Consider the following 21252-nt stretch of genomic DNA (forward strand, 5'->3'; position numbering starts at 1 on the left):
GAGCTTCTCTACTTCCCTTCCAACCCAAACCATTCTATGATTCTGTTTTGAGGAGGGTAAATCTAGACTGGAGATTAGGAAGAGATTCGTGACAGTGAGGGTAGGGACATACTGGAACAGGTTGCCCAGGGAGGCTGTGGCTGTCCCATCTCTGGAGGTGTTCAAGGCAGGTTGAATGAGGCCCTGAGCAACCTGGGCTGGTGGGAGGTGTCCTTGCCCAGGGCAGGGAAATTGGATCTAGATGATCCTTAAAGTCCCTTCCAACCCAAACCAGTCTCTGATCCTATTACCTAGCCCTACCCCACACCCAGCACGCATCGCTCTGGAGGCTGAACCCTTGTGCACTGCAAGAGAGGAGCACCAGCACCACTCAGGGTGTTTGATGTACCTTTGAGCACTGCTGAAAGAAGATGTCTCAGTGGGAACACTCCACTGAGATGTCTGATTGTAGAGGCGGAGCTGCTGCAGGCTGTTGACCAGGTGGTTGAGCCTCTTCCTCTGCTGATTGATGATCTCCCTGTTGTTGGCCAGGGTGTTGAACAAAGTCTCTCGCTCAGGAACCAGCAGCCGCCTTAGGACAGCAGATCAAGAGAAGGGTAAGGACCATTTCAGATACCTGACCACAAGCTGAGAGCAGTTTACTGCTTCTACTTAAAACTCCACGAGGTCAGAAGTGGTTTGGTTTGACACCCCCAAAGCAGCTCAGATCATCCCAAATGTATTTCTCCATTGGATGTGCTGCAGGTTTATTCCTTTAGCTCACTGACTGCAAGATTAGGGGGTCAGGACTAGGGGGAATGGAACAAAACAGAAATGGGTAGATTCAGGTTGGATGTTAGGGTGAAATTCTTCCCCATGAGGGTGGTGAGACACTGGAACAGGTTTCCCAGGGAGGTGGTGGAAGCCTCATCCCTGGAGGTTTTTAAGGCCAGGCTGGATGTGGCTCTGAGCAACCTGATCTAGTGTGAGGTGTCCCTGTCCATAGCAGGGGGGTTGGAACTGGATGATCCTTCAGGTCCCTTCCAACCCTGACAATTCTATGAATCTATGTTTTATTCATTAGGTGTCATTAGCTACCACCAATGGATGCATTTGGTGTCTACAAAGGTTATTTGACAGTTGGTTTTTCTTTGCTAGAAGCACTACTTAACTGCACACAGAGAGCCACCCAGCTTGTAAGATGCACAAAGCCAAACCTGTTGCTCTCGTGAAGTGTCTTAGTCCAGCTTTATTCTGAGACCTCTGGGAAAAACCTCATGATGTTTAACAGAAAATGGCTTTTGTCTGCTTGGTTGAACAGGTTGCTCAGAGATACTGTAAAGGCTCCAAGCCTGGAAGTGTTCAAAGCCAGGCTGGATGGAGCAACCTGGTCTAGGAGGATGTGTCCCTGCCCACGGCAGGGGGCTGGAATTAGATAATCCTTAAGGTCCCCCCCAAACCAAAGCATTCATGATTCTCTGTTCCTCACAGTTATTCTGCATTCCAGTTACTCACTTCTGCTTCCTCTTCTGCTCCAGGTGCCGATCCCACTCCAGGTCCAGGACATCATTCACATCCTGCACAGCAAACTTCACATACTGGTGCAGGCGGCGGATCTCCTGCCATACAAAGTGGAGTCAGCTTTTAATTCACTTCAGAAAACTCAGTTTCAGTTCAAGAAGCTGCAGATCCTTCCAGTTCCTTCAGTCCAAGCCAGGCAGCACTTTCCCCATATTCCTTGCCCTGGGAATTTTTATCAGCATGACAGAACCCAACACAGCTCAGCACTCACAGGGTGCCCACAGGGCTCAGCTTGGGAATTTCACCTCAGCTCTCAAGTAGAAACAGCACTTCCCATAATATTTGCAAAACGTTCCAGAAAAGGGTTTACAAACATCAGCCATTATACAAAACAAGCCTCAATTCAGATCTCTTTTCCAGAGCCTTGAGTCATTTGCTCCCACTTTACAATGTTGAAACTTCTGACAATTAAAAGGTGATCAAAGCTCTGCAGGCTGTTCACATGGCTCTGGGACAGCAGCCCTCACAGGCTATGATTCATGAAAGCATTCAACAAATGCTCACAACTCCCAGATTAAGGCAAGGAATTCACTGGATTTTTATAGGTAGGAAAGAAAAAGCAAAGCACAGGGAGTAAAGAGACTGAGCCACAACCACAGAGTTGCACAAGTGGCACAACTAAGCCAGAGAGAGCTCTGGCTCCAAGCTCTGCTCCCTAAACCAAACCAGGGCTTGGTCTCAGTGCTGTCATCCCTCCAGCCTGTCTGGCATGAACATGTCTTGGTCTCTGCTCTCATAAAAGGCCAATGGAAAGTGTGGTTGGTTTCAGCTCATCCCAACAGAATGCTTCCTCCAGTAGAGAGGAGGAACAGCCAAAAGCAACACAGCTTTGGGGGAGGGTGAGGGGAAACAACTGCAACTGTTCTCAAGATACAGCAGGAAACTAACCTGAGAAACACAGCCTGAGACCAGAGCTAGTCCTGCTCCTGCATCAGTGCCACACAGCACAGGTTTCCTTTCACACAGAGTCCTAGAATGGCTCAGGTTGAAAGGGACCTCAGAGATTTGCTGCAATCCCCCTGCCATGGGCAGGGACACCTCAACTTGATTGTTCAAGGCCTGGAAGCTCTTTCCTTCCATTCCAATCCACTGCCACTTCTCTCCCACCCTGTGATCCTTGAGGAGGGCAGATTGAGACTGGAGATTAGGAAGAAATTCTTTAGAGTGAAGGTGGTGAGACACTGGAACAGGTTGCCCAGGGAGGTTGTGGCTGTCCCCTCCTTGGAGGTGTTCAAGGCCAGGCTGGATGAGGCCTTGAGCAACCTGGGCTGGTGGGAGGAGTCCCTGCCCATGGCAGGGGGTTGGAATTGAATAATCTTTAAGGTTCCTTCCAAACCAAACCATTCCATGAATCCTTTCCTCATCATCCTCTCTCCAGAGCACTGACACAAGCATTTCAAGATCATCCCTCTGAAGCCACAAGCATCAAGGACATAAAGCAGGCACACAGTTAGCAGTGAATCCATCCACAGAATTCAGGTGAAGATGAGAGATCAGTCCTAAAAGAGATGACTTCCAGTCAGCTGAACTCTAGTAACTGTCTGTAACCAAGAGGACATTCAGCTATGCCTCCAGCCAGCTTGGCAAACTTCTGGAGGGGAACCTAGCAGTGGAGAAAAGACCAAATCTGATTTGCAAGGCATATTCACTCCTTTAGCTTAGGGTTAAATAGCCCTCTCATCACCAGGGCTGTAACAAAGAGGGCTTCACTCCTCCTTTCTTTCATCTCTCTGAAAGCCTCTTTATCTACTGCTGGTTATTTCCCTTTGTGCTCCAGCTTTTAGAATCTCATCTGGCTTTGTGCTCCACCAGCCACGAAATTAACCACACCATCCTGCAAGTCATAATAAAGCATCAAATTGTTCCAGAAGACACTTGCTGGAGATAAAAATAATTCCAACAACTCTTCTACAAAGTACTGGGGAAAAGAAAAAAACAAAAAAAAAAACAAACAAAAAAACCAACAAACAACCCAGACCACATTCTCCTCACTGAAATCCCTGAGCAAACACTCCAGAAGGGGAAGGAACAGGATGGCAAGAGTCACCTTCTAAGCCCAGGGCAGAGCTGGGCCCCTCTCTTCTAAGCCCAGGGCAGAGCTGGGCCCCTCTCTTCTAAGCCCAGGGCAGAGCTGGGCCCCTCTCTTCTAAGCCCAGGGCAGAGCTGGGCCCCTCTCTTCTAAGCCCAGGGCAGAGCTGGGCCCCTCTCTTCTAAGCCCAGGGCAGAGCTGGGCCCCTCTCTTCTAAGCCCAGGGCAGAGCTGGGCCCCTCTCTTCTAAGCCCAGGGCAGAGCTGGGCCCCTCTCTTCTAAGCCCAGGGCAGAGCTGGGCCCCTCTCTTCTAAGCCCAGGGCAGAGCTGGGCCCCTCTCTTCTAAGCCCAGGGCAGAGCTGGGCCCCTCTCTTCTAAGCCCAGGGCAGAGCTGGGCCCCTCTCTTCTAAGCCCAGGGCAGAGCTGGGCCCCTCTCTTCTAAGCCCAGGGCAGAGCTGGGCCCCTCTCTTCTAAGCCCAGGGCAGAGCTGGGCCCCTCTCTTCTAAGCCCAGGGCAGAGCTGGGCCCCTCTCTTCTAAGCCCAGGGCAGAGCTGGGCCCCTCTCTTCTAAGCCCAGGGCAGAGCTGGGCCCCTCTCTTCTAAGCCCAGGGCAGAGCTGGGCCCCTCTCTTCTAAGCCCAGGGCAGAGCTGGGCCCCTCTCTTCTAAGCCCAGGGCAGAGCTGGGCCCCTCTCTTCTAAGCCCAGGGCAGAGCTGGGCCCCTCTCTTCTAAGCCCAGGGCAGAGCTGGGCCCCTCTCTTCTAAGCCCAGGGCAGAGCTGGGCCCCTCTCTTCTAAGCCCAGGGCAGAGCTGGGCCCCTCTCTTCTAAGCCCAGGGCAGAGCTGGGCCCCTCTCTTCTAAGCCCAGGGCAGAGCTGGGCCCCTCTCTTCTAAGCCCAGGGCAGAGCTGGGCCCCTCTCTTCTAAGCCCAGGGCAGAGCTGGGCCCCTCTCTTCTAAGCCCAGGGCAGAGCTGGGCCCCTCTCTTCTAAGCCCAGGGCAGAGCTGGGCCCCTCTCTTCTAAGCCCAGGGCAGAGCTGGGCCCCTCTCTTCTAAGCCCAGGGCAGAGCTGGGCCCCTCTCTTCTAAGCCCAGGGCAGAGCTGGGCCCCTCTCTTCTAAGCCCAGGGCAGAGCTGGGCCCCTCTCTTCTAAGCCCAGGGCAGAGCTGGGCCCCTCTCTTCTAAGCCCAGGGCAGAGCTGGGCCCCTCTCTTCTAAGCCCAGGGCAGAGCTGGGCCCCTCTCTTCTAAGCCCAGGGCAGAGCTGGGCCCCTCTCTTCTAAGCCCAGGGCAGAGCTGGGCCTCTCTCTTCTAAGCCCAGGGCAGAGCTGGGCCTCAGGTGATCTACTTCCCTACAGGAGTTTGGAATCATCACTGCAAGTGACACCACCACAGAGGAGCTTTAGGAGGGCCATTTTCAGCAGGTCTTGCAAACTCATGCAAAACAAAGCTTGGGCAGAGCACACCTGCTGGGCAGTGGCACACAAAAGCCTGTTTCATTTTAACTAAAATTAGAGGCTGGTTGACATGCTTCATACCTGCAGCTGTGCCTCACTCTTGGGATCCAAAGGTTTCTTATAGAGTAAGTGCAAATACCCTGAGCCACGACTCTGATTATTCTGTTCTTTAGCCTCTTCCACCCCTGCAAATCCCTCCAGCAAGGTTGTCTTCAGAATGCTAATATCTCCATGAAGTGACTGCCAATAGAAGAGATGGACAAGGGTCAAAAATAACATTTTTCTCACTGCCACCTCCAGCACAGGGACTTGTGCAAGCAGCTGCCTGACAGCACCAACACAGAAGTCACCCTCCCAGTAAAGCTGCAGCTCAGGGGTGCCACCCAGGTCAGCTTTAGCAGCAACAACAGGTGAGGAAATGCTGAGGAGCTCAGCAGTTTGAAGACACTGCTCACCTCTGTGGTCTCTTTGATCTCCAAGAGGAAAGTGTGAAGATCATCTGACTCAGTCCTCAACATCTTCATTTCCTCTGGAGTCCCAACTTGGAAACAGGCTTTGGAGCTCCTGGCCTTCAGCTCCTCCATCTCCTTCTGAAAATGTGCAATCTACAAAGTCAAGGAAGAAGAAAGTGCAGCCTTTGAGACACAGCAGGGCAGCCACTGAGACACAGTAGGGTCTGCAACAAATGGAGCAGCTCTGAAACAGTGTTTCTACTACAAGACAAATGCTTGTCAGCCTGCAGCCAAAGCAGGAAATTCTTCTGGAATATTAACAGGAAAGAACACTCAGCTTTGCTAGCACAGCAACTGCAATCACAGACAGCTGAACAGGGCACCAATGCCAACTCCAAACCAGGCTGATTATCTTGGGGGAAAAAAAAACAATAAATCCATTCCCATTCCTAGACTCTGAGAGAGACCATCAGAACACAGGTGAGCTGAAGAGAAGAGTCTGGGAACCTACACACTGGGCTCACAGCTTCCACAAACTGAGGGAAACTGCTTGAAACAAATCTCACCTCCTCTCTGATTCCTGCTATGACAGGGTCTGAGTCCTTCCACTGGTGGGTCTGCTTCTCCAAAGCTGTGCTGGGAACTGCTGATTTGCCCTGAAACAAAAACAAAACCATGAAAGAAAAATCCCACAGTATTAGGGATATAGAGAATCATAAAATCATAGAATGGTTTGGGTTGGAAGGGACCTCCAAAGCTCAGCCAGTCCAACCCCCCTGCACTCAGCAGGGACATCCTCCACCAGAGCAGGCTGCTCAGAGCCTTGTGGAGCCTCACCTTGAATATCTCCAGGGATGGAACCTCACCTCCCGGGGCAACCTGTTGCAGTGTTCCAGCACCCTGATAGTACAGAACTTGTTCCTGACATCCAATCTAAACCTGCTCTTCTCTCATTTCTAACACCTCTTAACCAGACTTGGTTGCCCAAGGCTCATCCAACATCTCCAGGGAGGAGGCATCCACAACCAGTCTCAGTCCCATGGATTTGCTGCTATTTTAATGCTAAGAGCTACTCAATCCTCTGACCTCAGAAGTCATTCTGTCCAAGGAATTCAAGGGCCATGTACAACATTCACCCTCTGAAGAAGCCACTCCAGTCCCCATTACCTGAGCAGAGCTTGGTTTTGCTGCAGAAGGGGTGACTTTGGCTGTCTTCTGTACCAAAGCAGCTGGAGGTGTGCTCTGAGCAGGCCGTGTCACTAGAATTTCCAAGGAGGAACAATGATGAAGGAGTTCATTCAAAGCTTGAGCAATCAGCCTGTGATCAGCCACAACCATAACCACCACTCTCAAGTCCCAAAGCAGCAGTGGTGTGGGCCCCAGTGCAAGAGCACACCTTCCTTAGGTGCTGCTCTACTCCCATCCAAACTCCCTGCTGGCAATTGTCACTCCCCAACACCTGGCTGTGGCCTTGCTGAAGGGCCTCGAGGCTCCCAGCCACACCACCACTACAGATGGAACATCACTCTGCTAACAAAGGAGTGCTATCTCATTTAAACTCATTTGTGGCCATCTTTAATCACTCCAGATGCCAGAGAAGGCACTGGTTTGTGAGCCTGCCCAGAAGCATTCACAGTCAGAGCACTCAACACGCCAGCAGCTCTGGATGAGCTTCAGAAGCTGAGTTTATTCACTCCACATATGGCCCTCTGGGGAAGACAAATAGAAAAGCTTCTCAGTTTGACTGCTAAGTCCATCACATCATGCTGGTGTACAAATCAGGAGGTCTGCTGCAGCAGGAAAAGCAGCAGGGAAAAGAAGAACGAAGCCAAATGAAGCTCACCATGTCCCCAAACTCTCAGAATGTTGTTTACAGTGGACTATTCCCAACCACAGGCATCAGAATCCTACCTGTGACAGGTGCAGGGGTTGAAACCTTCGGTGCTGGGGTAGTAGAGGCTGTGATGGCTGTGGACTGGCTCAAAGGATTTCCAGCAGTAGTTTTGGAAGTGGTTGAGAATGAAAACATTGTGGCAGTGCATTGACCACTGCTGCTAGCAGGAGAAGAGGTTTCTACAGCATTGAACCTGCAAGGGAAAGCAGAAGATCCTTCAGCTCTGATCTGGGCCTGGCTGTTTCCCTCCATCCAAAACAGAGCACTGAGTCCTACTGAACTGGCATCCCCTGGGATCAGCAATAACTCAAGCTCCAGATCAAAAAAAAAAAAAAAAAAAAAAGGCAAAACATCACAAGTTTAACTTGTGGAGATAGTGGGAAGGAGCCACTCAGGATCATTTCTGAGCATGTGGAACCATGAGGACTGCTACCACAGAGCCACTCAGTCAACAAGAAGTCAAATGGCAGCAGAAAGTAGCAAATGGCAGCAAGAAGTCTCCTGCTTCAAAACGCACCAAAGCACCAACTACAGCAGATCTGAGCTGCCCTTTGGTGTCACCCTTGCAGCAAGGCTCACAGAGGAATTCTGCAAGAGGATAGGAATTTCTGTTCAGCTCTAACCCAGCTCCTCAAGGCAGCCAGTCGAAGGCCCCAGCCAGCTGACAAGCATAGCATTTGCTTTGCACACTAAATATCAAATTCAAAAAGCCAGCAGAGCTACCATCAGATCCTGGAGCTCCGAGGAGTTTTCTAATTAAAAAAATGAATCATTTGGACCATCAGAAACGTCTGACAAAGCACTTAGATGAAATTTGCTCTACACAGAAAGGAGCTCTAATTAACACAGCCCTGCTTTAAACCAGTCTGTCTAAAAAGCAGACAGCAAGCCTCAGGAGCTATGAAATCAGAGACTGCTCCTCACTCAAACCCATCCTGCACAGTTCCTAATCAATATTGGTTTTCTCTCAGCTGGCAGGAACAAGCTTTGAAGACTTCAGATCCTGCATTTAGTGACCAAGGGTCCATTTAACAACCCCCAAAAAGCCTGGCACTGAACAGGGGAGAGGAAAAGCAACCCAGCAGCCATGGCTGCAGCTGCCTCTCAGCTCTGCCAGTGACTCTGCAGGTTGGGGGCAAGGAACCTTCAACAAAGGAACCTCTACTGCCACCACCACACTACACCAAACCCAAAGCATTTCACATCCCCAGGAGTCTTTAACCATGATTTGCATCAAACCAAGGCATGGAATTACTGCTTGATCCCCATGAGGCAAAGCCATGACAATCCCCCTCCCTGTCTCTGGCAGCTTGGCAACTTTTCAGTCTGGTGTTTGGCATTATCCCTTCACTAACACTTTGCCCATGAACATGACCTGTAGCATGGGAAGCACTGAGGGTTCTCACAGCCAAGGTAAAGAGAGGCTTCCTTAGGGCTTTCCTGGGAGCACAGGGAACAGCTGTAGGGCAAAAAGCCAGAAACCACCTTCAGAACTACCACACATTGCCCATGCCTGCAGCAATTCAACAAGCATCCAGCCACTGCACCAACCACAGGATCTATTTACTTCTCATTGAGGTTCACTTTGACTGAAGAAGCTGAAGGGGAAAAAGATGACTTCTGTGGAAGAGGTGTTGAGGAGAACGGTGGCCCAGGGGAGCTGTCTGCAGCTGGTTTAAAGTTCATGGATCCAAAGGAAAAAAGGGTGGCAGCAGCAGCAGCTGTGGTGGTGGCTACAGGAGGAGCAGGAGTTGTGGATGCCTTAGGAGAAGCAGAGGAGAAGGAGAAGATTGCTGCTCCAGCCAGACGGGGAGCCAGGGCTTGCGTGGAGGCCTCGGTGGCAAAGGGGTAAGGTGGAGGATCACTGCCTGCAGAGCCAGGAACCTTCACTGCTGGAGGTGTGCAGGACAGAGCTGCTGCCCCTGGCACGGCAGGCTGGCTGGAGGCAGGTGCAGGAGGAACAGCACCAGGTCCTGTGTCAGGCTTTGGAGGAGTAGTTGGAGTTGTGGCAGCACTTCCTGCAGGAAGACAAACAAGGAAGGAAGAGACTCACTTGGCTGCAGGAGGTCAAACACCATCTGCTGGGGACAGTGCAGCACTCCCTTCCTCACAGGTGAGGAAGAGATGGCAGAGCTGAGCTTCCAGCCCCCAGCCCCAGTGATGAGACAGAAACTGCATGGTCCAAGCACAGCCTGAGCAGATTGATGCTGCCTGGATTCTCCTGTGAAAAGGCTTCACCTCTGCCATTGATTGTCAGGAGGTTCCTGCCTCCTCAAATAAGAGAGGCTGCCAGCACCTGGGCAGCCAGTGCTGCAGAGGGGCAGGCTGCCAAGCAGCAGTGTTCTCTTTGAGGAAGGAGTAGCAAATTTGGGCTTTGGGAAGAAACAAGGTGGGTTTGCAACTCTTCCTGCATGCATGCAGACAAGGAACATAGTCAGCCTCCCTGCCTCCCCCAGCACAGCACACTGCCTGCTTCACACTGCATATGGCAGCACACACAGACAACTATTTCTCCTCACCTGCTAGCACAGTTTTCATGGTGCTGCAGAAAGCTGTTGTGTAAATAAGCTTTGGCTACAACCTTAGCTCATACCAGGGCCTCCTGCAGCAAAACCATCACCTCATGCTCTGGGTCTGGAGAGTGCTTGATCCTTGTCCCCAGGCAGAGCCTGCAGACACTGCTGCAGCTTCAGTCATCCACCCCAAAGCTGGGCAAAGGGCCTCCTGGAATTGCTTTGGGGCTGATTGCACAGCCAAGTCTAAGTGCACAGCCTGCAAAGTGCTGGAGATCCTGCAGAATGAACAGGACTGGGGAATTTCCTACTGATGAGCAAAGACTTGGGAGCACAAAGCACCCAAGAACTGCTCCTCATCATCACTATGAAGAAGCAAGATGCACTTCTGTGTCCAGTTACACCTCTGACTATCAGATTACAGATGGAAATGACAAAGATCCAGGAGTGTCTGCACTTCCCTAGCCCACCAGAGCTCTTACCTGTTGACTTTGGAACTCTCTCCCCTACTAAGGGCAGCAGCTCTGGGGTGACCAGCAGGGACCTGACCCCTGGGTTTTGGTTGATCATGTAGAAGGGGCAGAGGACACCATCCGTAGAGAGCAAGATCAGAACTGGAGCAGGACCCAAGGTCTTCTCATCACCTGCCAGAGACCACAAATATAAATCCTGCAGCCAAAGCTCCCTGCTCTGCTCCTGCTGGCACTGACACCTTCCTGTCACTTGCTCAGCACAGGATTCCTTCACATCTCTTTGTGCTTTCAGCTTGTTCCCTCACTCCAATTCTCTTTTTTTGCGTTCTTTATTCCTTTCTATTCATAACTTCACATTTCCCAAGTTCATAGATGGTTACTCTGACAATCAAATGTCATCCCCTGAATGACAAAACCCAACTTTCACCTTGGAACTCCTGAGCCAAGCCTTGTCAGTTTTTGAAGCAGTTTTTTTCTTCACCTATGTGCTGCTCCCTCCTCAATTCTCTAAGCCCTTTAGCAATCCCCACACCCCTTTGGGTCCTGTCCCATCATTAACATTCACATGCACAAAGTAGGGAAGAGAAGTGCTAGACATGGAAGCTTTTCAACTTTAAAGAAAGCTAACATCAAACAAACTGCCTGATCATCTGAACCTCTGGGATCAAATACTCATGTTTTGTGCAGCTGCAGCTTTCAGCCTACAGCCTGCTTCAGTTTAAGTATTTTCAGCACAGTTAAAGCCCCCAAACCACTCCCTGTAATTCATAGACTCATAGAACAATGGCTCAGGTTGGAAGGGACCTCAGAGCTCATCTGCTCCAACCTCCCACCATGGGCAGGGACACCTCTCAACCAGACTCAGCTGCTCAAGGCCTCATCCAACCTGGCCTTGAACACCCCCAGGCAGGAGGCAGCCACAGCCTCCCTGGGCAGCCTGTGCCAGAGTCTCACCACCCTCACACTGAAGAGCTTCTTCCTCAGCTCCACTCTAACCCTGCTCTGCCTCAGCTTCAAACCATTCCCCTTTGGTCAGTCTCCAGACACCCTCAGGAAAAGTCCCTCTGCAGCCTCCCTGTTAGGATCCCTTCAGGTATTGAGAGGCAGCTCTAAGGTCTCCCTGGAGTCTCCTCTTCTCTTCTCCAGGCTGAACACCCCCAGCTCCCTCAGCCTAGCAGAGCTGCTCCAGCCCTTGGATCACTTTTGATTAAAAAAAAAAAAATCTGTGATGGTTTAAGTGTGCTCAATGAAAGAGAAGTACCCCAACAAATCCAGGCTGCAGGAGAGCCCTGCTGTAAGCACACCCTGCTGGATGGCCCCGCTTCCCAACCTATTGGTTCTTCAGGAAGATCATGCTAGGGAAGGGCAGTTTCCGATGGGAAGAAGCTGCAGGACCAATGAGGTTTCTCTGCAATTCCATCTTGCTGTGAACTGCAGAGCTAATAAATGTGCAGCCCAAACCAAGCTGATTGCATGCTGTGTTCTGACAGAGAATGTGTTAGCAAAAAAAATGCTTCTCCAAACCCCTTTCTAAAAACATCTAAAGCAGCACAACCTGGGCTTTAAAAACCTCTGCTCTGACAGATTCCTTAATCCAGTAACTGTACAGATTAACAGAGAAAATGCTTCCAACTCAGCTTTGCACTCAAGTACAGAGCTTGACCTCTATTTTCTTCTGTAGGTTTCAGGCAGGTCAAGTGCTCAGTTAAATGGCACCCTCCTGTGCTCCTCAGCAGCTCCTGACTGCAGCCCCTTCCACTCTGCCTGAAGGCAGCTCCAGCTCAATCTGTCTCTGGGTTTGAAGGGAGGATTTTCAGAAGTCACTGAAGAGACAACACAATAGCTCAGATGAATCTTCAGCTTCAGCCTCTGACAAGGTGCTTTGAAGAGCCTTGAGGCAGCACAGAAGGTACAGCAATAATGCAACTGGCTGGATGTAGAACACAGCAGGGTTCAGTCAGTCCAGTCCTGTGCTTTAATGCAGAATCAAAACCCGTCCATTCACCTCAGTGATCTCTGCTTTTTCTGGCTTTGAAACTAACCCACTTTTCCTTCAGATCCTTGCAAATGAACTCCATACAAATCAGGTCTGCAAAATGACATCAGCTCCAGCAGAAAGGAAACCCTCCCAGGCAGCCTGAAACCCCTGCTTACAGCATGAATCCTGCACACTACCATCCAGCTCTGTGAAACCCACACCCAGCTCAGGTGCTGTCTGCCATGGCTGCCAGTGTAACATCCCAGGCTGTTGGAAGCTTTGGGGAAGAACTGGATGGAACCTTTTGCCACCAGGGATTCCTGCACAGAAGTAAGCCCACAGGTGCTGTGGGTTTGGTATAAGGCAGCAGGATGGACTCTCTGTGTTGGTTTCCCTTTCAGAATAACCTCCCAGAACCCTGAGCCCCAGGCTGCTCCTCAGAACTCTCCCAGATGTTGCTGCTCTTGGACTGCTCCACAAGCCAGACAAAGAGCACTTACTGATGGGGATGGGCATGTTGCTGGTGTAGTCTACAGCAACCCCCACAGGCAGAGTGTCATCGCTCTTGTCTGTCACAGGAAGCTCTGCTCTGCTGGAGTCCTCCAAAACCCAGGATTCCCAGTTCTGCCAAAAGGAAGGTTGTTATGTTGACTCCTGCTTTCCTGTTATCAGCTCCTTCAGAACTCCAGCTGACAGACAGGAGTGCAAAACAAAAAAAACCTAGAGAGCATCTACTTAAACCTGTCAGATTAACAAGTGCCAGAAGCAGTGGGACCCACCCCAGCTCTGTCTGATCTCACACATCACTGCATGCCAGAGTTAAAGTCAGACAGTTGAAATGTTTGACTTCCACTGATGACCTCACATGAATCACTTCCCTGCAGTGACCAAACTTTGAGACTTCCAAAGTGAACAGTGAAAAACCAGACTGCTGGTATGTGGTTCACAGAACCCTGCTTCTGTTTACCCTTCCTTGATCCTGGCACTCAAACCTCAGGTTCATCTAAACACTGTGCTTGTCTTAAGATCCTGCTCAACTCAGATGTAAAAAGAAAGGAGTTTTATTTGGGTTTGGGGTGTTCTTTAAATATCTATCATCTCATCACATCCCAGGTCTTGGATCTTTGAGGAAGAGGAGGTTCACAGCCACAAATGCAACAGCAACAGAGGTATTACCTGATCCCCTTGCCTGGCCAGAATGCTGACTTCTGTGGAAGCTGCTGAAGCTGCCAGAACAAGATCCCTGTAAGCACAGACCCAAACAGGTTAAACCCAACATGGCAAGGCCCCCAGCTCCTCTTAGACATGCCTAACAAGGAAAGACCTTGCCATGATTCCCACCACTCACCATTCCTCTACATAGTTGAGGAAGTAATGATGCTGCCTCTCTGTGCAGCTCCCATAGCAAGGCTCCATGAAATTCACAAACTTCTCTGGTCTCTTCTCTTCTTTTCTCTGTTAAGACCAACAGTGATAATTTACCTCCCAATGCAGAAAATCAAATGACCTCCCACAAACATGGCAGCATCAGGGTACACCAATAACTGGTTGTCCCTTGTCATGTGGCAAACAACTGCACAGCCTTCTCCCAAAGGCAAAGGAGCAATGCAGAGGTTACCACTCTTAGAGCTCACTACCCCCCAGCAATGAACAATCTGATACTAAACAGGAGCACATCACCAGGCCTAAAAATCTCCTCAACCCAAACAGAACAATTTAGATCCACACAAATCTCTCAGGACTCTACATGGAGTAAGTTTTGCTGCCCAAGTGTTTACTTCAGAGGCCAGAAGTCTTCATGTCCTAATTAGATCTCAGCAGAGAACAGGTTGTGGATTGCTTTTCCTTCACTCAATCCTCCCAATTCCATGATTTACAGCAGCAGCAAACTCAAAATTCTCCAGTGTGAACAACAAAAGCAACATCTCATTGTAATAAACAGTCCACCAACACTTCAGTCCTTCTGACTTGCTGCACTTACAGGCAGGATGGCTATGACCACTTCTGGAGGTGTTTCCAGTGTCCCATCAGCTGCTGCATACACAATAGTAAAGACATAGGTGCCAATCCATAGCACATCCAGAACTGGAAGAGAAGGAAACAAACACCTCAGCCACAAACACTTCAGAATGATACTGCCCTTGGACATTGGAACTGTCCCAGGAATTTCCAACACAACCCAAAAGAGTTCTGGTGTCCCCATCAGAAGGAAGATACAGAGCTGTGGAGTGAGTCCAGAGGAGGCCACAAAGATGCTCCAAGGGCTGGAGCAGCTCTGCTGTGAGCACAGGCTGAGGGAGCTGGGGGTGTGCAGCCTGGAGAAGAGAAGGCTCCAGGGGGACCTCAGAGCTGCCTGCCAGGACCTGAAGGTATCCTGCAGGAAGGCTGAAGGAGAAGTGTCCCAGCCCATGGCAGGGGAGTAGATGAGCTCTGAGGTGCCTCCAAGCTGAGCCATTCTAGGAGTCTGTGATGTGCTTGATGATAATCACAGGAGGGGTAACATCAATGTTTCCAAGCATGGATAAAGTTTTGGCAAATCCAACTGAAGTAAGCTTACTGCTGTGACATTTTATTGCTGAGTCAAAATGATGAGATGGAACTCAAAACAAAAGATGAGAATGAAATTTATACCCTGGAATCTTATTCACAGAATGGGCTGGGTTGGAAGGGACCTCAAAGACCATCCAGTTCCAACCCCTGCCATGGGCAGGGACACCTCCCACCAGCACAGGTTGCTCAGGGCCTCATCCAGCCTGGCCTTGAACACCTCCAGGGAGGGGGCAGCCACAGCCTTTCTGGGCAACCTGTTGCAGAGCCTCATGCAATTCCTTGTGGCAGCATTGGCTGTCATGTGAGTGAGCAAAAAGCAGGTTTTAAAAAGCTGTTCAGAAACAGCCTGGGCAGTTTTCTAAACAACACAAAGATCAAGCAAATATTTTTTGGCAAATATTTACCAATCACACTGTAATTACACAACCAGTGCAGGGTACAGCTGCCACAGAGATGAGTGAAAAGTATGTTCAAAACCAAGCTAAAAAGAACTACAAAGTTGTACCTTTAACAGGATTGTCTGAGTCATAGAAGGGAGGACAAGGAATCACTTTCTTCTCCTGCAGATTCTGCAAACAGAACTACTCATAAACACAAAGAAAAAGCCAACAAAGCAAACCAACTTCCTGCAGAAAGCCCAGAGGGATCTGGGCTGGTTTGGAGCAACTCCATCAGCCTTTAACACTCATCATGTGCCACTCCCAAATTTTCAGTGGCAGGTGCAAAGCTTTAAGTAAACCCAGCTTTGGTCTAAGGCATTTGAATAATCATAAAATCACAGAACTGTCAGGGTTGGAAGGGACCTCAAGGATCATCCAGTTCCAACCCCACTACATGGGCAGGGACACCTCACATCACAACAGGCTGCTCACAGCCACATCCAGCCTGGCCTTAGAAACTTCCAGGGATGAGGCTTCCCCCACCTCCCTGGGCAACCTGTGCCAGTGTCTCACCACCCTCCTGGGGAAGAATTTCTTCCTAACATCCAATCTGAGTCTACTTCATTTCTATATTTGCTCCATTCCCCCCAGTCCTATCACTGCCTGAAACCCTAAAAAGTCCCTCAGCAGCTTTCTTGTAGGCCCCCTTAAGATACTGGAAGAGCTTGAGAGGGTTCTCATGGCTCAGCCCATGTGCCACTGACCAAATTCCACAGCTTGTGATGCAAAGAAAATGAAGCAGGACTGCAAAGAAGCAGACAGGCAAAAGGCTTTCCTAGCAACAATACTTACAGGCAGGTATTGCACCACAGTACCATTTTGCCTCCCCACAGCAAGCTGTTTGCCCTTTGGGCTCCAACACACTGAGCAAAAAAAAAGAGAATTTCATTAGCACTGAGGAAATGGAGTTTAAAGGCCCTCAAAAAAATCAAGACCAGTGATTTAAAATTGCAAGATTTTTTCCCATTGAAAAATAAGAATAAAAATAAAATCATGGAGTTAATCAGGGAGTCACACAGCTCAAAACCGCACAGGTGATGGCTCCTTGGAAATGTGTCAGGGCTGGGACAGCACAAACCACAGGTGGGCACATTGGAGCAACTCAGGAGATGCAGCTTCTCCATCAGCTGGGGAAGAGCAGTTACAGTGCAACACATTTCCTGAGCTTCCAGGAGTTTAAAGCCTTCCTTTTTGTGAAGGGTGTAAGAAGTCTCCTCCCCAGAGAAACAGCTATGACAGAATCCTAGCACAGAATGGGTTGGAAGGGACCCCAAAGCTCAGCCAGTTCCAACCCCTTGCCATGGGCAGGGACACCTCCTACTAGCCCAAGTTACTCAAGGCCTCATCCAACCTGGCTTTGAACACTTCCAGCCTTGGAGCCTCCACAACTTCTCTGGGCAGATGGGGTCTCAGCAGAGCAGAGGGGCAGAATCCCCTCCCTTCACCTGCTGCCCACACTGCTGGGGATGCAGCCCAGGAGGTGTCTGGCTCTGAGCTGTGAATGCACACTGCCAGCTCACACTGAGCTTCCCATCAAACAGCACCCCCAAGTCCTTCTCCTGAGGGCTGCTCTCCATCAGTGCTTCTACACTTCAGTGTCCAACATTCTGCACCCACCCCAGGCTGCCACTCACCAGAAGTCACAGCAACAGAGGAAGGCAGGGTGGCATACACCTTGACAGAGTCTGTGACCTGCAGCACTGAGATGCTGCCATCAGACAGGCAGATGGCCACCATGGTGGGGCTGGCAGGGTTCCACTTCAGGTCATTGACTGTGGCTGCACTTCCTGAGTCCTTGGCCAGTTTGTGATATGCAAATGCACGTTTCTGCTGCTTTGCCTTTTAGGAAAGAGAAATGCAGGGAGACAGGCAAAGCTGAGCACAAAGCCCAGCTCTCCCAGAGTCCTAACTCAAGGCAGTTTTGACCTTCCTAGAAATTAATGACTAATAAAAACACGAAGCACATTTTGAGCTTGCTGAGTAATTCCTTGACACAGAATCACAGAATGGGTTGGATTGGAAGGGGCCTTAAAGATCATCTGGTTCCAACCCCCTGCCATGGGCAGGGACACTTTCCACCAGCCCAGGTTGCTCAGGGCTTCATCCAGCCTGGCCTTGAACACCTCCAGGGAGGAGACATCCACAACCTCCCTGGGCAGCCTGTTCCAGTATCTCCCTACCCTCGCTTGAAAGAGTTTCTTCCTGATCTCCACTCTAAACCTCCCCTCCTGAAGTTCAAAGCCATTGCCCCTCCTTCTGTCACTACAAACCCTTGTAAACAGTCCCTTTCGAGCTTTCTTGTAGCCCCCTTCAGGTACTGGAAGGTTGCTCTAAGGTCTCCCTGGATCCTCTCTTCTCCAGGCTGAAAAGCCCCAACTCTCCCAGCCTGACCCCATAGGGAAGGTTCTCCAGCCCTCTGATCACCTTACAGCGTCCTCTGGACCCACTCCAACAGCTCCATGTCCTTCTGCCACCTCTCCCACACACCTCCCACAAAGAGACAGAAAATCCCTCCCTAAGCTATGTCTCTCCTCCTGCTGTGTGCTGAACAAAGCCACCACACAGAGGCACCCCCCTGTGCCTGTGTTTTACCTGGTTCAAGAAGGTGCGGACATCAAAGAAGCCAATGAAGGCCCCGATCTCGGTGGACATCATGCAGACAGACAGAGTGAGGTTGTCACAGCTCAGAGCCAGGTGCTGCACAGGGAACTTCAGGGGGACTGAGGTGCTCTGAACGTTCTCCACTTGAAACACAGAAAGAAAAGGCAGATGGAATGAAAGGGACAAAGAGAAAGAGCAGCAAGTGTTCCTGTGAAGCAGCCCCATTAGAATGAGGTGATGCAGAAGTCACCAGGCATACTATTGGGATATAAGGAAGAACTTCTTGCTGCAAGAGTGGTCATGGATTGGAACAGGCTGCCCAGGGAGGTGGAGGAGTCACCATCCCTGGAGGTGTTCAAGAAACCTGTGGCCATGGCACTCTGGTACATGGTTTAATGGCTGTAGTGGTGCTGGGTTGCTGGTTGGACTCAATGATCTCAGAGGTCTCTTCCAATCCAAACAATTCTGTGATTCTAGGATTCAGAGCAGCTGTCAAAACTAATGCTGAAAAACTGAGAACAAACTCCTCTCCTCTACCACTACAGTCTCAAGAACTGCCACATTCCTATGATCAGAAAATTTCACTTTCTTGCCTCAGTAACCCGGAGGAAAAATAAGTGAGTGGATTTTCATTTTCCTTATGCCTGTGCATGAACACCTTGAGTGAAAACAGCTGCTAAGGACAAGAGAGAGACAAAAATCTCCTTGCATCTAGGTGTATTTTGTATTTACATGGTGGAAGAGTGATTGCTTTCTCTCTCACAGGACACAGAGTGGATCACTCAGGGTGATAACTCAGTCCCTCCACTCACACCCCTCCTCATGCATGCACAGATTCACAGCTCCACCAACACATGTGGCTGTGAGGGGAGGCGAACATTCAGGCTGGAAAGGTCAATGCTGATTGACTTTGGTTGGTCAGTGATTGATTCCACCTACAGCACTGACCACAGGTGACCAAACTTGAGTGACCCTTGGACAGGAGCCAGCACAGAGCATCCTGGTGCCATGTTCCTAACAACTGCACTTCATTTCAGCAGCAAACATTGCTCCTGCCTTCTCCCCCAAGAAAACGTGGTGATTTCAAGTGCACAAGGCCTGTATCAGGACCAAGAGCTCTCATGAAGAGCCACCTAAAGCCATCTCTGGAATGAGCAGAGGAGCCAAACGTGCCTCACCGATTTCATTGGGATCTTCTCCCGGCTGGTTCTGCATGAGGAGGTTCCTGGTGTGGAAGATCTGCAGGCTGGTTCCTCCAGCAGCAAAGACCAGCCCATATTTGTTAGAGACAGCCAGGAGGCTGGAGCGCTCCTTGGGGAGATCGTCTGGAGCATCAAAGATGCGAACCTTCTTCAGTGCTCTGAACTGAAAGTCCTGTTGAGAGAGAGCTGGGATGTAGCTGCACCCATGCTGGCAAGCAGGAACAGTTTTGTTCAGCTTCCCTGAGACAGTAAGAGAGCTCTCTCGTCACCACAGCTGCTCAGCACCTGCCAAGGCAGAGTCCACACCCACACTGTCACTGGCCATCCCATCTGCTGTCTCAGCCAAGAGATTCCGAGATCTCAACACATTTTTTCCCCTGGCTGAATCTCTTTTCTTTCCAGTGCCTATGCTCATAAAACCTGTAAGAGCTGAATCTGTCCAGCACATCTAATGCTCTCAGAAACACACCAACGCTAGCCAGCAAATACAGAAGAAAAGTGAAAGAGAAGGGACCGAAGCAGAGACACAAAGCCGTTCCCAAAGCAGGAAGTTCCGAGCACAAGGCACGCTCGCAGAAGGATTCAGGAACTGATCACTCCTTTCCCACATTAAGGTTCCTCCAACTCTCACGTTCAGCCTTTCCTCCTCCAGGGGTTATCAAGGCCCTCCCTCTACTACAATCCACACTGGCCCCTTCCTCTTCCACTCCCTGGACTTGCACCCGACTACGCTGAAAGCTCCTCAAGCGCTTCACAAACCCCGCAAAGACGCCTCAAAAGGCCTCCGACTTGACCCGAGCAAATCCCATCACCTCCACCAGCCTGCCAGCCCCACGGCCCAAGCCGAGTCCCTGCCATTGCCAACCACCCCTCACGGTCCAGACCAAGCCCCCCCCCCAAGCCCCGTTCTCCTCACAGGCCTGTTACCCCCACCCAGGCCGAAGCCGACGGCCGGAGCCGTAGCGCCGGTCAGTTCCCGCACTACCCGAGCCACCCCGCCGCCGCCAGTCGGCTCACAGCCTGCTTGCTCTTCACCCGCCCCTCACCTTCATCTCTCGCTCGGGGATCACATCCATATCGTCCCCCATGGCCGCAAGGGCAGCCTCGCGGCCCCCTCAGCACAGCCGGGACCCCCGCGCGCCCGCCGCGGCGCTCACTTCCGCTTCCGGCAGAGTCGCTCTGGCCTCAGTTTATATCGTCCGCGGCGGCCGCAGTCTGCCAGAGGGAGCCCTCTAGCGGCGGCCTGCCGCGCCGGGAGTGAAGGGTACAAGGGTAAACAGCAGCTCATCCCCGGCCGTGCTGGGCGAGGGCTGTGCCAATAAACCTTCTTATCTTGTTTTCTGAGCGGGGGCCTGACTGCCTGGGTGTGGTGGGGGCTCAGGTGCTGCAGCCCGCCCCCGCCAGCCCTTCGCTGCCCTGAGAGCATCTGGCCCCGTGGGGTTCTCCTGGAGGCTCTCCGGGGATCCTGCGCCATGGGGCTGCCCCTAGAGGACCCGAGGAGGTCTGTGCTGCTCCTGGAGGCTCTAAGAGGACAGACTCAGCTGGAGGTGGCGATTTCTCCCTGCAGCACAGTGCCGCAGGCCAGCAAGCAGCTGTTCCACCCTGTCGATCAGTCTTTGGGAGGGGGTTTCGGTGCTTTTTGCACAGCAGAGGTCCAGCGCCGCCGCAGCTGTAGGCAAACCCCAGACCCGGAGCGCAGGCGGCAGCGGCAGCACAGGATCCATGGCTTGGGTCGGTCCCTGTGCACTTTTGTGTGGCTGAGCTGGATAACTGGAAGCTGTGTGAGCAGGGACGACTTCGTGCTGCTCCAGGCCCCCACAACAGCACCATCTGTGGGTTTGTTTTTTTTTTTTTTCAGTCACAGCAGGATCTGAGGGTTTTTTTGTTCCCTCTTGCCTCAGGCTCAAGTGTTCAGCCCCGACTCAGTGCCAGCACAGGAGCTGCACCACCTCAGCGCTTAGCCCTGTGGGGACAAGGACAGGTTGCCCAAGGGCAGCGTGCAGCTGTAGCAGGTTGTGCTGCTCTCCTCCAGGATTCGAAGGGGGAGGATTTTTCCACAGAAAGAGAAGCAGAGACAGCTTTGGGCAGTGAGCTGAGCTGTGGCTAACCACCT

The 21252-nt window shown here is 51.2% G+C and overlaps 1 protein-coding gene across 1 annotated transcript in view; it reads right to left on the bottom strand.

Moving 5' to 3' along the window:
• Nucleotides 1-20227, bottom strand: part of NUP214 (nucleoporin 214) — a 47839-nt gene extending 27612 nt beyond the window's left edge. Inside the window, exons 1-19 of the mRNA XM_054393636.1 lie at nt 20186-20227; nt 19116-19311; nt 17929-18080; nt 16971-17175; nt 16129-16199; nt 15402-15465; nt 14328-14431; nt 13695-13801; nt 13523-13589; nt 12847-12970; nt 10378-10539; nt 8950-9400; nt 7400-7575; nt 6656-6747; nt 6055-6144; nt 5492-5641; nt 5118-5276; nt 1495-1598; nt 389-571 (exon numbers count right to left, since the gene is read on the bottom strand). Of these exons, the coding sequence (XP_054249611.1) occupies nt 389-571; nt 1495-1598; nt 5118-5276; nt 5492-5641; nt 6055-6144; nt 6656-6747; nt 7400-7575; nt 8950-9400; nt 10378-10539; nt 12847-12970; nt 13523-13589; nt 13695-13801; nt 14328-14431; nt 15402-15465; nt 16129-16199; nt 16971-17175; nt 17929-18080; nt 19116-19311; nt 20186-20227 (2699 nt within the window). The remainder of the gene's footprint in view (nt 1-388; nt 572-1494; nt 1599-5117; nt 5277-5491; nt 5642-6054; nt 6145-6655; nt 6748-7399; nt 7576-8949; nt 9401-10377; nt 10540-12846; nt 12971-13522; nt 13590-13694; nt 13802-14327; nt 14432-15401; nt 15466-16128; nt 16200-16970; nt 17176-17928; nt 18081-19115; nt 19312-20185) is intronic.
• Nucleotides 20228-21252: the final 1025 nt, after the last annotated feature.

This window comes from Indicator indicator, chromosome 28 (assembly GCF_027791375.1).
Source record: "Indicator indicator isolate 239-I01 chromosome 28, UM_Iind_1.1, whole genome shotgun sequence".
NCBI classification, from domain to species: domain Eukaryota; kingdom Metazoa; phylum Chordata; class Aves; order Piciformes; family Indicatoridae; genus Indicator; species Indicator indicator.